The sequence below is a fragment of the Talpa europaea genome, assembly GCF_964194135.1.
Source record: "Talpa europaea genome assembly, chromosome: 7".
Classification (NCBI taxonomy): Eukaryota; Metazoa; Chordata; class Mammalia; order Eulipotyphla; family Talpidae; genus Talpa; species Talpa europaea.
In genome coordinates, this window is record NC_140074.1 from 100,763,012 (window position 1) to 100,778,920 (window position 15,909).

Sequence of the window (15,909 nt, forward strand, 5' to 3'; positions counted from 1 at the left end):
GAAGGCAGGTTAAAAAAGAGGAAAGTGTTGCTTGCTCAGCCTCTTCACACAGAGAAGGGGTTCCCAGACGTCAGACATGAATTATTTGGTGAACTGGGAAGTTTTTAACTAGGTTCCTTGAAGTACTACAGGCATGGTAGCAAATGCCTCACTAGACTGGCTGACAAACACATAAAAGAAGCTACAGCTCTTCTCTGCCCTGTTTCCAGGCTCCTAGCTGGGTGGTGGGTCCACCTGAAGGGAGCTGACTCTTTGATAGTCAGTCACCGTCTCTGATAAAAGCACAGCCTCTGCATGATTGGCTGATCAGCATTTCACTATCCAAGAAACGTTTTAGTCTCTGGAGCAAGTCACAAGAGCAAAACTGATGTGGCCCATCTAGGATTGGTTCAGAGCCATGGCTTGTGAGGAAACCACCCACCTAAGCCTACAGCCGGGCTTCCAGGCAGGCCCATCTCAACAGGCAGCTTTGGCTGATGTCCTGCTAAGATGGGGTTCTCCTCTACTCAACTAGGGGACAGGAATCCAACCAAGCACAGGGCAGGGTACTTGCGACCAGAAAGAGGCTTAGGAAATGAGAGAAGCCAGTCAGATGTTATCAGAGTTAGCAAGAAAGTGACATTACAGTGGTAGGATGCGAACCAGTGGGTCCCAGGGATGCAAGAAGTGGGTGAAAACCCATCCCCATGGTGGCAAAGTACATGCAGAAAGCAAAGCCCTGGAAAGGGTGGCTACCGGGGGCTTCCAGATGAGAACAACTTGAAAGCTAAGCAGGTGTGCCAAATGCTTTGGCAGGTCACTAACCCAGGGCCTGGCTGCCTGCTTGGTGTCTCCAGGACATGGAGCCTGCCTGCCTGCCGATACAAAACCTCACCTGCTCCAGCCTGCTGGCCTCCTGAATCTTTAGCAAGTCCCTTTACTTACATATTTACTTAAATTGCTTAAAGGACAGCCTTGGCCTCGTAACAGGCTATGACGTGGGGCCAGCTGGACGTATGTCCTGGTTCTATCATTATGCGCTGCTCCCATGAGTCATCATCCTGCTTCTGAGCTGGTGACACAGGCCCCTTAGGTTTACAAGAACTTAGCAGGTACCTTCCAGGTACCTGCAGATGCTTAGCAATAGTTCAGCTTCCTTCTCCCTCCCTAGGAATGAGGCACATTCTGTTTTCTTTTCAAGACCAACAACTATGGGCATATTTTCCTCATTTTGGAGATTGAACCATGCATGGGTGCACAGCTCCTTTCCACCTTGAGAGCACAAGTGGGTTGTCAGAAGATAAAGGCACCCTGTTGCTGGCTGGTGCATCATGGGGAGCCCATTACTACCTTGGCCTGTTCCCATAGAAAGCCCCAACTCTGAGCTTTACTTAGGCTGTCAGAGCAGGAAGAACACCGTGTGAACCCTTCTGAAACTTAGATCTAGACCTCTTGAGAAGGGAAGAGTAGAGCCCTCCTCTCCCGTGACCGCAGTCTCCTGACTTTGGCCCCTGCTGTAGGCTCACCATTCAAACTATGTCTCTCCCCAGGAAGCTGTGGCTCTGGTCACACCGCACCCCACCCCCTCCAAATTTGAGCCAAGCCTGGTCTAAGAGCAATGCTCCCAGGCACTGGGCTTCCCGTGGAGGGAGTGCTTAAGGGAGGAAACTGTGCTCTCCCCTGCTTCTAGCAGGCAAGGCTATCTTCCCCCTGGGGTTGAGAACTATAAGGGCAAGGAGAGTTTCTGCCACCATATTCTGCTCTTAGATCTTCCTGCCTCCACAGTCATCTCAGAGAAGAGGGGGCCAGGAAGGAAAAGATCCAGTCATACGGGGAATGAGAAGGCCTATGCAGCTGAGAATCTCCCAGGATTCCTTAAGGTACCAGGGTCAGGAGGCATTCAGGAAGCAGCTAGCCACTGTCTAGACCTCTGGTGCCCAGGCACCCTACACACTGGCTACCAGGGACTAAGTTCTGAGATGAGAGTCCAGAGGGAAGGTTCCCCATGTGCTCTAAACAGAGAGGAAGAACTAGTATACACTCCCAAGGAAGGCTTAGGGAACATGTGAGTGTGTTTGGGATGGGAGGGGAGAAAGAAGGAACATGTAACAAAGTATATGAGAGAAGAGTTTGTGAAAGTATGTAACAGAGTAAGTATGAGAATGTACATGTGTAAGAGAATGTGAGTACATGTGCTATCAAGTGGGTGAGGGAGTACAGAAGAGACTGTGTGAGTGTGTGTGAGTGTGCGCATGTCAGCATTCTGCCCCTTACTCCCCTCCTTACCTCCGCTCGTTGCCAAACAGACGGGCCACCTCTTCCCTGCCAGGGCTCCGGGCCCGTGTCCTACGCTCCAGCCGCCTTCTCTCCACCTGGAAGGCTTCTCGGTGGCTGATCCTGACGGCCTTAGGGACATCGGCCAGGGCGGCATACTGCCTGCTGGCTTTAAAGGCAAAGGCGTGCCCCAGTGTCTCTTCTTCCCGCCCCCCAGTGCTGTCGGAGTCCATGTTGGCGTGATGCTGGTTGGCCACGTCCAAGGAGCCAAGGGAGATGCTGCAGACCATGCGGCTGGAGGGTCGAGGACCTGGGGGAGGAAGGGGGTGACCAAGCTCCTGGGAGGGCGGTCCGGGGCCACTATACCTGTTGTTAGGGGTGCTGGGGCTGGGAGGGGAGAGCGGTGGGGGCAGCTGCTGCTCCTCAGCCTTCAGATCCTGCTTGGTCTTCTCCAGGGAGAAGTAGCCGCTTTCTACTCGGACTTTGCGACCGCAGTCCATGCGGTCACTGCTCATGGTGCTCTCTTCTGGAAGAGATAAAGGGGAAGTGAAGAGATGCTCAGCCCGTTGCCATCTTTGGTTTCCGAGGATTTTTGGAAAGTTTGTGTAGATCCAATCAGAGACCATCTCTCTGCTTTCCATCTTCAAAGGTCAAACATGGCTGGCCCAAGGGCAGAATATGAGATGGGAATGAAATATCCTTTCCACACTTCTGCAGCATCCATGTCTCCCCTAACCTCTCTTCCTCTTGGCCAGACTATTGGGGGTTCGGGAAGAGGAGGGTTTCCTGTGCTTCCTTCTGGGACTTGGCTGGGAGAGCGTTACTCTCCCTAGAGATCCTACCAACTACTTCCTACCAAACATCAAGGAGAATACCAATGGCCAACTAGCTGCCACTCAGTCTTTTAGTATGTTTCTGAGGAGGGAAAGGGCAGAAAACATGCAGGAGAGGAGTGACTGGGTTTCAGCTGTAGATAAGCCTGTGGCACCACAGGACTGAGGCACTTCAGCCAGGATTTGTGCAAAAATGCCTTTTGGCCTGAATGAGCTGGTCAATTCCAACTGTCCACTCCTCTCCAATGACCTGCACAAACACAAATTGGAAAGGCCAGCCTGCAGAGGCCTCGAGAATCTGGACACGGGTGGCAGGTGACTGCTGCCCTGCTTCTGCTCAGGCAATTCCAACATGCTAAGTGGAGAAAGCATGGTGATGCAGCCAGCCATTTCCTCCCCAGCAGCCTATTTCCTGACTTCACCCGAGGGCCGGGGCAGGGTGGGATGATGAAAGAGGGAAACACTGCCTCTAGTGCTGCTGCTCGCAGAACAGTGGGCAGCCACGATGGACAGAAACTAGCGGTCTCCTTAGACACAGACCCAATTACAGTTTTCTTGTGACTCCCACCTGGGAATGACAGAGCAGGTACCATCTCCCTCCTTTATAGACAGGATTTAAGAAATAGAGAGGGTAAGGCCAATGCTGGAGCTCCAGAACCCCAGTCCCACACCAGTCTAGGCCCTACACAGTGAACTGTGGCCAAAGGTCCGCAGGCCCAACTGGCGCCCCCAACTGTCAGGATGAAAACCTAGTGCCATGAGGTGGGACACCAGGACAGTGGGCATGCAGCCAGCCTAACCACCACTTACCGTCTTTACTCTCCAGCCCAGGTTCCCTAAGGGCATTGGCAGCAGGAGGCTGGCTCTGGCTGGGACTCTGAACTGGACTCAGGCTGCTGCCATCTGGCTGGTCTTTGGCTCTCATTTCTTCCTGCCACAGTGTGGACTTGGTGGTGGGGACCTTCTCAGCACTGGGGATGCTGCTGCTGCTGCTGCTGCTGGTGACAGCCATTTTGGCTGGGCCCGGTTCCTGGGGGAGAGAGTAGTATCTGTGTGGGGCAGGAACCAAGGCCAAGGTGTACCAGTGCTGGCTGCCTGGGTGTCTGGCTACCGGGGATACCAAGGTCAACTACACAGTGCCTGGTACCTGGAATCCCCAGAAGGGAATGCTCAGAACAGAGTCATCCTGGTCAGGGTAAAAGCTTCTCTGGACAGCACCTTTTCACCTTTGCAGTCCCAGTCAAGCCACCCTAAAGTGCCTGATCTGACTGGCCTCAGACCAGGCTTGGCAAATGCATGGGGAAAATGGGGGAAAAGGCTTAGGGCTTCTGCTTGGAGTCCTGTCACCAAACACACTCAAGTTCTCCTTGCCCAAACCAGAGAGTTCCAGGGGAGTGGCTCAGGCATTAAAGGTGAGATTGCATAAGTGTGGCCTCAGAGTTTGTCATTCTGAAACTTCCAGGTACTGAAGATTGAGTAAGGGGAGAAGGGAATAGGGAGGTGGTGGGGGTAATAAACCAGGTTCACATAGCACCCACCCTTCTCTTTTTGGTCCTAGGAAGCTAAAATGAAACATCTAGGATACTATATGAAGGAAAGAGTCATCAGATGCAAACCAAACATCCCACTCAAATCTGCGCTCCCGCCCACTCGCACAAACTAGACAGGCGACTGTAGCTGATATGCGAAGTGCCAACGCTATCCCTCCCCAAGCCAGAACTGGTGGTGCTCTGTGGGTGAAGCATTCTCAAGGGAGGCATTCAGCTAGATATGGGGTCTTATTCGGCAGTGGGGAATTTTAATATGGGCAACCAAGAGTCCAGACAGAGTCAGAGCCAGGATTCTGCACTGCCCCACATATCTAGGGACTAGGGACTTTTTCTTTGCCCACCCCAGCATCCTGGGTGCCAGCTGCTGAGGGGGCTGTTGGCAGGATGACTCTGGGTCTTCTCAAAAGTGAGACAGATCTCAGCTCTCTTCCACCAAACATGGGGTATAACATATAAATGCCCACCTCTTATTCCTACGCCAATGCCAAACTTCATTTTTAGAAAGCCACCTCTGAGTGGTACCCTTGGTGAGGGTAACAGATGACACAGGCTGTGTATAAGTATGCATGTACGTGCACACATAGAACATGTAGGCACAGACTGTGGATGGGGCTCTGGCTCAGCACTGTACCATCCAGTTCTCACCAACCCACCTTACAGGGGAGGCTGCATGGGTTGAGAGGGGTGGCAGCCTGAAAGGCCAAAAAGAAGTAGAGTGGGGCTTCAAGTGTTTTCCACATTCAGGACCCAGAGAAAAGTCCAGGAAGGAGGAGGTTTGCCCTGGATGAGCACCCCAGAAGACCTGCTGAGAAGTCCAAGAGCCACAGTCTGCTGAGAAGTCCAGGTCACAATGTGAGAAGAGGGGCATTTTGCCAGTACAAAGATTTCCTCAGCTTGCCAAAGGTTCCAGGTCTTGTGAGATGGCATAAAGTCAGGATGACTGTTCCCACAAACCCAGGCCATAACTGACTACCCATCTGACTAGAGCCACCACCAGATTCAATTCCTAGGCTGTAGAGTCCCCTCAAAAGCTCCGAACCCAGTGCAGAAGAAGAAAATAGTGGTGGTTTCTGATTGCTTTCTGAGGGCTCCTCAGATTCCAAAGACCCAAGAAGACCCAGCATCAGGATTACTGTCCCTCCAGTCAGCAGCTGCCCTTATTCCATACCTCAGCAGCAGTCACTCCAGGTCCCTCTGTTCCTCCTAACAACCCAGACTCTCCTGCTCAGAGGCCAGAGGCTAGGCACTGCTCTGGGACTGGGGGTGATGGTGGTAAGATCTTCCTTCCTGCCCTGGTCTACCCAGAGTGGATTACTGTTCCTTCTCACTAAGCATCTCAGTACCAGGAAGTCTTTCCTTTGTTGATGACTAAGGGTTGAGTAGCAGTTATTACCAGGAGCCCAAGCTGCTGAGGTCCCAAATTTCAGCATATCTCTTTTCCCTGCCCTGGTTTCTGCTAGGACCTCCTCCCCCAACCAACAGGCTGTCTGCTCCCCCGGAAGTCCAATCCTCATCCTCCTGTAGGGCTCAGTAATCAGTACTTGTATTGTCCATGGCCCAACTTTGTTGTACTGTCCAGCTCCCAACTGACTGAGACACCCTTCCTAAAGAGGGCCCCTGGGGACTCCCGCCTTACTGAGCTCCTGGAGAGCAGAGGTAGAGTCTAACAGGGCACAGTGGAGTGACATTTCCAGCCCCTATTGGAGATCAACAGCTGGGACTACATCAAATTAAAGAGCTTCTGCACAGCAAAAGAGACAATAACAAAAACAAAGAGAAACCCCACCAACTGGGAGAAAATTTTTGCACACAACACTAATGATAAAGGACTGATCACAAAAATCTGCAAAGAGCTGATGAGACTCAACAACAACAAAGAAAATAATCCAGTCAAAAAATGGACAGAGGAACTAAAAAGAAACTTCTCTGAAGAGGAAATGCGAATGGCCAACAGGCATATGAAAAAATGTTCAACATCACTTGCAATCAGGGAAATGCAAATCAAAACTACCATGAGATACCATCTCACACCAGTGAGAATGGCACATATTAAAAAAACTAGCAACAACAAATGTTGGCGAGGTTGTGGAGAAAAAGGAACTCTTCTGCACTGTTGGTGGGAGTGCAAACTGGTCCAACCACTATGGAGAGCCGTGTGGAGATTTCTGGACCTACTAAACATAGAGCTTCCACAAGATCCAGCAATTCCACTCCTAGGTATTTACCCAAAGAACACAGAAACATCAATTCCAAAGAACACCTGCACCCCTATGTTTATAGCAGCACTGTTTACAATAGCTAAGCTTTGGAAACAGCCCAAATGCCCAAAAATAGATGACTGGATCAAGAAGATGTGGTACATATATACCATGGAATATTACTCAGCATTCAAAAAAGATAAACACATGCAATTTGCAGCAACATGGATGACGCTGGAAGGGATCATGCTCAGTGAAATAAGCCAAAAAGAAAAAGAAAAATACCGGATGGTCTCACTCATAGCAGGGATCTAGAAAACTTAAATAAGGGACCAGGAAAATGAATAACTATAAGAAAGTGAAAATCAAAATCAACAAAAACTATGAACCAGAGACACTTTTTGGGGGCTGGGGGGCGGGAGGGGAGGGATTGGGTTCAGAATGGGGGGATTGCAATTGTATGGGGAATATAAAAATAAAATTTATTAATTAAAAAAAAAAGATTAAAAAAATAAATAAATAAATAAAATGAAACTCTCCCAGGCCTATGTGAGGCCTTGGAGAAAAAGACCAGATATAAGGTCTTGGCTTTTTGCCTCTATCTGGTCCAAAGGCTTTAAGCTCCCTTCACAGGGAGCCTGAATGCCTTCAGCATCAGGTTTCAGAGGGAAACCAATTCTGCTCACCCCACAAGACTAATGGCCTCTAATGAAAGTCCACAGCTTTCAGAAACCACTAGGGAACAAAAGGTAGAAGAGAGACCTTGCCAGGTTGGTTTCTGCTGGGGCTCAGGAGGGGCTAAGCAGAGGAGGCTGGGATCCAATGGGCCCCTGGTTCTATGAGAACTCAGGTATGTGGTGATCTCCCCCCAGCTGTGATCATGTGGCTCCGGCTACCAAATAAAAAGGTGAAGCTTGGCATGGCCAGCAGTATTGGGGGGGAGGGAGCGGGGGATGGCCTGGGGAAGGGGACAACTGGGGAGCAGGGACACAAGCAGATTTCCCAGTCTGGGCCAAATGTGTCTTCTGCACATGTCGTTGCCTTATTTGGAGTCAGGAGTTCTGCTCCCACACTGTTTGCAAGCATCACTATGGAAACGCAGTATAATCCTAAACACTGTTCTGCCTGGGACTTTTTTCTCTCAAACCAGGCAGCTTGGGGAGTAGGGTGGAGTGGGGGTTTTAGATATGTATCTGCTGTTCTGCAGCAGGAAGCTCCATATTCAGTGTCCAGGGACAACTCTGATTACATTTTTCCCTATTTCTTATCAGGGACATTTATCTTCCAGGACTAGACCTGGTGAGACCAACCCAGGCACTTGCCACTCTGGTAACATGGGAGTCAGGGCTGGGACACAAAAATCAAGGCCAGTGCCAGTTTTTTCCACTTATGGTCAAAGCTCAGAGCAACAGTACAATCGGGTCCCCTGAGAAACCCTCACCCAACCGGGACACTCTTAGATCCTCCCGTCCAGCCTTTCTCTCAGCCTGCTGTCTGCAGAGTCATCTCTGTGTAGGAAGCAGAACCAGTTGAGTCCTTTCCTGGACTGTGGAGCACAAGGAGAGCTTGCAGCAAGCAGCTCCTCCATCATACTCTGCCTGCCAGCAGCTGAGCTTTCCAGAGTCAGGAACACACGGGGCTACTGTTACTCGGTCCCTCCCACAGGCAACCCTGGAGCACACCAGTAGGGTCACTCTGGCCCACAGGGGATTTTCCCCTGTGACTTGGAATGGAGTGTGCAGACTGCAGTCCACACACAGAGGCTGAGGGAATGTGCAGGGCTAGTGACCTCCTCAGCCTCAACCTGATCTCTTTCCCCACCCCTAATTTCAGGCTGTGTCCTGAAGACCTTTAACCTCCTGGGGCACTCTCCCCTCACCTTAGCTCCACAGGGGGAAAGCCTTCTGGCAAACCTATCACTTACCTGTGGCGTGGGAGGCTCCACTTTCCGCTTCTTCTTCTGGTTTTGCTTATTGGTCCTGGGATAGACCATGAGCATCTCCAGCCATCTGGGGAGAGAGGAAAGAGTGCCAAGTTGGACCTCTGTTTTCAGGGTCAAGGACCCTCCTTGTTGGGTGGCCCAGGCACTAGGCCCAACACTTCCTACATCCACCTAGTGGCTAGGCTGCTGGGCACCTAAGTGGGGAGAGTTTCACCCAATATTAGAGCTTGCCACTGCCGGGGCAAGATAAGCCCAGGTTGCGTGGGACTAGACTTGTGGCTGACTGACAATGACCATAGGCAGGAAGGGACCCTGAGGCAGGCTTATGTGAGGCAGGCTGCACCTTGGTGGAGGCAGGCCTGACCACAGGGCCCATCACTTGTTCCCACTACCAACCTTATCTTCAAGGCTGAGATGTAGCGCTAAACTACCCTCCAAGCGTGAATTCGGCAAGCACACAGATGGGCTGCAACTGGGAGCCATTTAGGCCTATTGAGGCCAGAAACCAGGAGTCATGCTAGCTATCAAAGTTCCCTGTGGCAGGCCACTTTGAAAGTCTGAGCTGACCTCTCAGACTCATTCACTCACTTCTGGGTCCCAGCTGCACAGTGGGGGGTGCTAGTCACTTCAGCCTTAGGAAAGACCTGACAGAGCTACTCACGTACCCTGCCCAGAGACCTGGTACCAGATCAGCTAGCCCAATACAGGGAAGGCAGCAGGAAATATAGAAAGAGAAACAGGCTTGGATTTAGATCTGGCTCTGTCACCCTCTCACCACAAACTCAGGTGGTACCCAGTCCCTTTGGCTTCAGTCTCCTCATCTCTGAGGCCATGACATGGCCACAGCTATTTCCACTGTACAGAATTTTACAACAGATAGAGAGAGCAAGAACAGACTGGAGAAAGGGGGACAGGAAGAGCAGAGCAGGGGCTTGATGAAGAGTGGCCCCAGCATCCTCTCCAGAGGGCAAGGTACCATAGGTCCTGTTTCACATCTTGCCAAGTGTTCTGTCCCAGGGTCTGTGTTGGTCTGCTGCCAGCCAGTGTAGGGCCCAGTGCTGACAGCTAGCAGCAAAGAAAGGCAGAGCCTGCACTGCCAGCACCCTGGATGGAGGCTGCAAGGACTAGCAGCACCTTGAGCCTGGGACAGGGATAAGGGTTTATGTCCTTAGTATTCAGAGATGCATCTATAATTTGGAGCAGAGGGAAGACAGGGCAGGATGGCAGGTCATAACCAGCAGCATTCTGGAACAGTCTCGGGAAGGTGTGCCCATTGTGCTGCTGACAGTTGATGGCCAGGGAAGCAGGTTTGTGTGTGGGAATCACAGCTATCCTCATCCAGCCCAGGTAATACTGATTCGCTGGTAGAATGAACAATTGCCTGTGTGATAGGGTCCTGTGACACAGGTCCCACAGGTGACTTTTACATGGTCCCAAAGCAAGAAAGGAGGCTATGACTGTCTGCAAAGCCAGGGGATGAGCAGACTCTCCCAGGACCTCACATTACATGTAATGGTGAGGAGTTTATATTCTTGGAGGATTGGAAAGACCAGCTTTCCTACCTGCTGTAGGGGTCGAAATTTCTTTTAGGCACTGCAAGGTTCTCCTGCAGAAGTTCCCTTTTAAAGCTTTATCTAGAAGGGTAATCACTCCCCCAGGAGCTCAGAATGTGACAGGAAGGTGCAGGTCTTCTGGGTGCCCTGAGCCCTTGCAGACTGGTCGAGTGACTGAACTGGCAACATCGAAGACTACACAGATCTGAGAGCCTCAAGGATGAGGCGTTGAAGGAAGTGAAATGACCTGTGCTGTGGTTGCACTGCTGACTAAATGGAGCTTCTGGAGCTCCTGTGCCTAATGAACGAAGCCTGAGATTCTGGGGCACAGCAGGGATGGGATGGGTGGGTGGTCCCACCGAGCACCCCACTCTTCATTTAGCAGTGCTTATGGCTTAAGGATGAGAGATGCCCAGCCCAGGCACACATGACCAATATATGCCCCTGCACCCAGATTTATCACAGAAGCCTAGTAGAAAGCATTTAGAGATATCCAGATGTTACGCTAATAAACTTCACTCAGGAAAGAGAGGCAAGGGGTGAATGCACATGGGATGTGGCTGAGCAAACTCCCCAATTGTGAAGACAGAGCCAGGATAAGACTAGGGGCGGCGGAGGGGGGCCTCCCTGGTGGCGTAAGGGGTTAAGTGCAGCGCTGTGAAGCTATCCACAGCCTCTTCAGCCAGAGTTTGATCCCCCCCAGCCAGGGAGCTACCCAGATGGTGCAGCAGACCTGTCTCACCCGCTGCTCCCCTCAGCAGTGTATTTCAGTCAGTCTGCCTGTTCTGTTCCCCACTCTGTCTCTGGTGAATCCTCTCACCCTCAGCACCTCTGGCCTGAATCCAAGTTCTTGTATGCATAAATAAATAAATCTTAAAAAAAAAAAAAAAAAAGAATGGGTGGGTGGGAATCAGAGCTGAAAGGTAGGTGCACAAAGAAGAGGGAAGCCCAGACCTGGCCTGGTTGGAGGGCACAGCTCCCTCCTTGCCAATTTCTGTCTAAATCCCACCTCTTCTGAAAGTTGAACAAAGCTAAACCCCAAACATACTGGAAGCACCTCCTGGCATGAAGGCAGGGAAACGATCAACTTTCTTCAACCAGCCCTGGGAGATGTGGCTGCCTCTGCTGTCCTCAAATACTCAGGGGTCGCGTCAGAGAAGACCCCAGAAAGAAGGCTGGATGGACTGTCCCCACTCTTCCTGCTTTAAGCTAGCAAGAGAAGAACCTGTATCTCTCTAGTGACATGTGCATTTAGAACCATCCTAGGGCCTCAGGGACCACACATGAATTACCCACAAAAGAGCCATGCTAGGTGGTGAGGTGATGGAGGCCCAGGGCATGCCACCCTGCCCAACACCTTGAAGGAGGGCAAGTGTCCTGTTGTGGGGAAGTTGAGGAAATTGCTATCCAGGGTCTGCAGGGGCCTGGGAGTAGGATGCTGTGGAGAGCGCCCTGCTTACCAGGCAGGATGAGGAAGGGTCAGACCCAGGATGAAGAAAGGGGAAAAATTACCAAGTGATTTATTCTGCTCTGGTTTGACACAAAGCTACTGCACAAGCCTCCCACCCTAAGGACCACCCAGCCTACACGCAGGACCCCAAGGACACACATACCTCCTATCTCAGTCCACTAATGACCTTGCCTACCCAAGCTGCATAGGAAAGGCAAGCCCTGTACACACTGACAGCAGAGGCCACAGGAGAGGGGCTCAGGACACAGCAGAGGACCCCTAGTCTATGCCAAGTGTTTAATGGCAGGATTCAGGTACCTAAGGAGGCACTAATGCCAGACATAACTACTCTCCTAAAGTCTCGTGACATGCCACCACTGCACAGAGTGCACCGTCCCAGGGCACACCTCCCCAGCCTACACTGGTATGCTTTCCCTGTCACCCAGATGCTTCCCTGGAAGAGCCGGCTCCCAAGGGGAGACTCAAGGAATCCAACTGGACAGTGGAACCCTTCTTGGGTGTGTCTGCTAGATAAGCCTGCAGCAGCAAGTGTGAACAAGACATGCAAATGGTTCTGTGCTGTCACTCGTGCCTGGGGTTACCCTTGGGTCAGGGTCCCCTTGCTTTCTGAGCCACAGTCTCCAACTGAAGGACGAGAACTCCATACAAGCCCTTTATACTCTTAAATGGTTCTGGGGCTAAAATCATGGAAAGGCAGATCTCCACCCCCATCATGGTGTGGAACTTAACTCAGCAAAAACTGGGGCAGTGCTCCTGGTTCCTCACACAGCAGTTCTGGCTGGTGCTCAGAGAGGTCTTTCATTTGTTGAAACTGAAGGGCTTCACTTTCTAACTCCATCTACTCTATATTGACATAATCAGCCTGGTCCCCTGAACTCCTGGTTTGTACTTCCTCCTACAGCTTACTAAGCCCCAAAGCATGAGTGAGGTTCTCCAGGATCCAAAGTCCGAGTTCCTGGCTTGGTCCACCACTATGTAGCATGCACTGTGTGTGCTGGCCTTGACAATTCACCCCCTGCACTGTCAACTACCTGAATGGCTGGGTCTGCTTTCCATGTCCCAGGGCTCCCCCAAGCCTCTGCACAGGGTCTGCTCAGGGAGAGAGATATAATCCAGAGACTTCCCATTCCTTCCATTCAAAGCAGCTGATGTGTGCAGCAGTATCAGAGTGGCTCCGGCATGGGGCACTGGGGATGATGACAGTGACACAACTCCTCCCTCGAGGGCCTACCACTGGCTGAGGAAGCCACACATCTAACAGACAAACCCTATTTTTTATAAATGCCTCAGTGGGGAGAGCATCTCAGAAGAGTGGCTGCTTAGACTGACTCTAACAGCATGGAGGAGGAGTGGTCATTACAGATGGAGGGGTGCAAAGGTAGAAAGGGGAGAGAGAAGGGGTTTGCAGCAACTAGTTGTTCAGAGTTCAGGGACATGAAGGTGGTGGGGTGAGGCTGGCGGGCAGGGTAAGTGTCTTTCATGGTCAGCCAAGGAACCTGTACTGAACCCCCAGGTGATGACATTTTAGGCAGAAGAGAGGCACATTCAGATATGGTTTGGGGACTGAGGCTTCTTGGTTGAGTGACAGAAGCCTGGGGGTGCAGTGAAAATGGAGGTGGAGCAGTGAGAGGTCCTAGGAAGACATGGCAGCTGGCACCAGAGCAGTGCCAGCAGAGGGAGGTCCTTGGGTAAGCAGAACACAAGGGGGCAGCCTTGGCAAGTGTTCGCAGACCTAGGGATGAAGCAATGGCACAGGGAACATGAGGCCAGTTTCTGGCCTGGTGATGGGACACACGGTGGCGCTGTGACAGACAGGGAACTCAGAAGAGGAAAGAAAGTGACGGCAGTACTACCCAGTTTGTGGGGAGCCCCAACTTGGGCAGAAGTGTCCCCTCCAGATGACACTGAGCAGACTCACCCACTGATGATCTCCTTGGTCTCTGCCCGGATGAAATGCTCTTTCTCAGGGGTCAGAATGCACAGGGAGAACTTCTGGCCTGTTCGGCCCTCGCCATCCACCACATCCGTACACTGGTTCATGTTGATGGTGCCCTGAGGGAGGGTTGTGGGCTGCAAGAAGACAGGGCAGGGAGTCACTTGGAGTCACAAGAAGGGTGAGGGGGGCACAATAAGGCAACAAATTGTTGCAGCATCCCCAGATCCTTTCTAAACCCTGTCACTCCTTGGTCATTAAGCCTCTTACAGCTGTGCAAACCCCCAAGTATAACGAAGGCATGGAGCGTACTCTGTCTTATTGGCCCTGGCAGCCCCACTTCCTACCTATCTATCCCCCCCAGGGGAGCAGTGATAGGCCTGGATTTCTTAGAGGACACCCAGCTGGACATTCCATCCCAGTTGGAGAACAATATCCCAACTAGCACTGGAGGAAGGGGGAGACAGGAAGGGGACAGCGCTATGAGGACAGCTGGATGACAGTGGGAGCCAAGAGCCTAGTCTCAGAGGGGTTACTGATCCAAGAGAGCAGTGAGAAAAAGCTCCAGAGGAGGTGGTGCTATTTCAAAATAGCAAGGTTATTTTTAGAGGCATGGAGGAGGCCAGGGAGAAGCCACATCCTTAAAGGCAGGCTGTGGGGCTGGCAGGCTAGAGCCACACACATCATAAATGCTTTAAAGGTAGGCCAAGCTGGTCAGGCAGGATGATCCACAGCCACCTAACAAGGCTGCCTGGCCAGCTCTGGAACGACAGAGCATGACGTTTCTTTCTTTTCTGACAGCAAAGGCAGTTAGACACTGAAATTAGGGATAATAAACAAAAAACAAGACAAGAAGGCTGTAAGTCACCTCTACGGAGGTGACAAGTTAATTGACAGGACCTTCTGAAGATGTCTTTTGAGTCCTGCATCTGCTGGTCTCCACTGGCCTCATCAGGGGGATACTTTTGGAAAGGAGAAAGGTCACCATAGCTGCTGCAACAGGCAAAACTCCTCCCTGCAGGAGCAAGGAGGTGCTCCTACAGACCTTGACAGCAAGCCTAGGGAGGGCAATCTCGGCAGGGAAGGGGACAACTCCCAGCTCCTAGCTCAGGGGCAGCAGCCAGCTTTCCCAGCTGAGTTCCCCCCAAGAGTCTACTACTTCCTCCATCCCCATTCCTGGAGAAGCAGCAGGAGGGAAAAGGCCAGGACAACCAGCTGGGGTTGCATCATAGGTGTGTCTCTCCTATGGAAGCAAAGGATTGGATGTGAAGATCAGGACACGGTCTGTCTTGGATGCTCAGCTCAGGCCAACTATTTCCCATGATCAGAAAGCTGTCATCTGTCAAAGGGAGGATGAAGCTTCCAGATCCCTCCATAAGCTCCAACCTTCTTGCTGGTACTTTTCAGGCTGATCTCGGAGCTCTCCTGATTTACCACCCCCTCCCTCCTCCCACCCTGTTGCAGGTCTGCAGGAGCCAGACCTGAGGGGCGCTGCATTCCCAGAGCCCCCACACTGACATGGCCACAGGCCCTCCTGCCCACAGGAGAGGAAGTCAGCTTCCAGGTTCCAAGAAGCTATTCCTTATGGGCCCCTGGGCTCATCTTGTTCACCCTTGGCTCAGGATGGAAGTGGCAGGGTAGGAGAGTCTTGAGGCAAGGCTCCCAGGGAAGTCTCCAACTTCAGGTGGGGGAAAAGCATGCCCCCTTGGCTATGTATGAGTCCTGCTTCAGAACTGATCTCTGTAGGAGTGAGAGTCTCTCTACTGAGGGTGTCCATACCTAAGTCAAGCCTGGTGCTCTGGGTGAATGAAGCAGTCTTATGGTAGGTATCTCTACCAGGCAGGAAATTGTGGAAGCTTCCTGAGCTAAGGGAGGTTGCTGGGTGTGTTTGTCCTGTCACCAAGCAGAGGGGTTTTTCTGGAGCAGTGGGCTAGGCAGGTAGCCTGGGACTTATCTCCTGCTCACCTTCTGCTGGAGTGGTTCCCTAACACCTTGGGCCTGCAATCCCTTCCCCAGATGAACACTGTCCCCACAGTTGCAGGATGTGTCTTCCAGCTCAGGGCAGAACCCACATGATCCTTCTAGCCTTCCACTCTTCAGAAGCTTTATTCCCACACCTTTGCTGGTATTATGCCAGTCACCCACCTGAACCATCTTTGGGCAAATTAAGGGTGGT

At 51.8% G+C, this 15,909-nt stretch overlaps 1 protein-coding gene across 3 annotated transcripts in view; it reads right to left on the minus strand.

The window, feature by feature from the left end:
• Nucleotides 1-15,909, minus strand: part of MPRIP (myosin phosphatase Rho interacting protein) — a gene marked incomplete at both ends in the record, with an annotated part of 128,302 nt that overhangs the window by 36,404 nt on the left and 75,989 nt on the right. For 2 of the 3 annotated variants that reach the window (XM_084236176.1, XM_084236177.1), the window contains 4 exons: nt 2,620-2,779; nt 3,897-4,116; nt 8,759-8,843; nt 13,719-13,870. In XM_084236176.1, coding sequence (XP_084092302.1) covers nt 2,620-2,779; nt 3,897-4,116; nt 8,759-8,843; nt 13,719-13,870 — 617 coding nt within the window. Of the gene's footprint in view, nt 1-2,265; nt 2,780-3,896; nt 4,117-8,758; nt 8,844-13,718; nt 13,871-15,909 lie in introns of all 3 variants that reach the window. The other variant, XM_084236175.1, reaches the window with a different exon arrangement.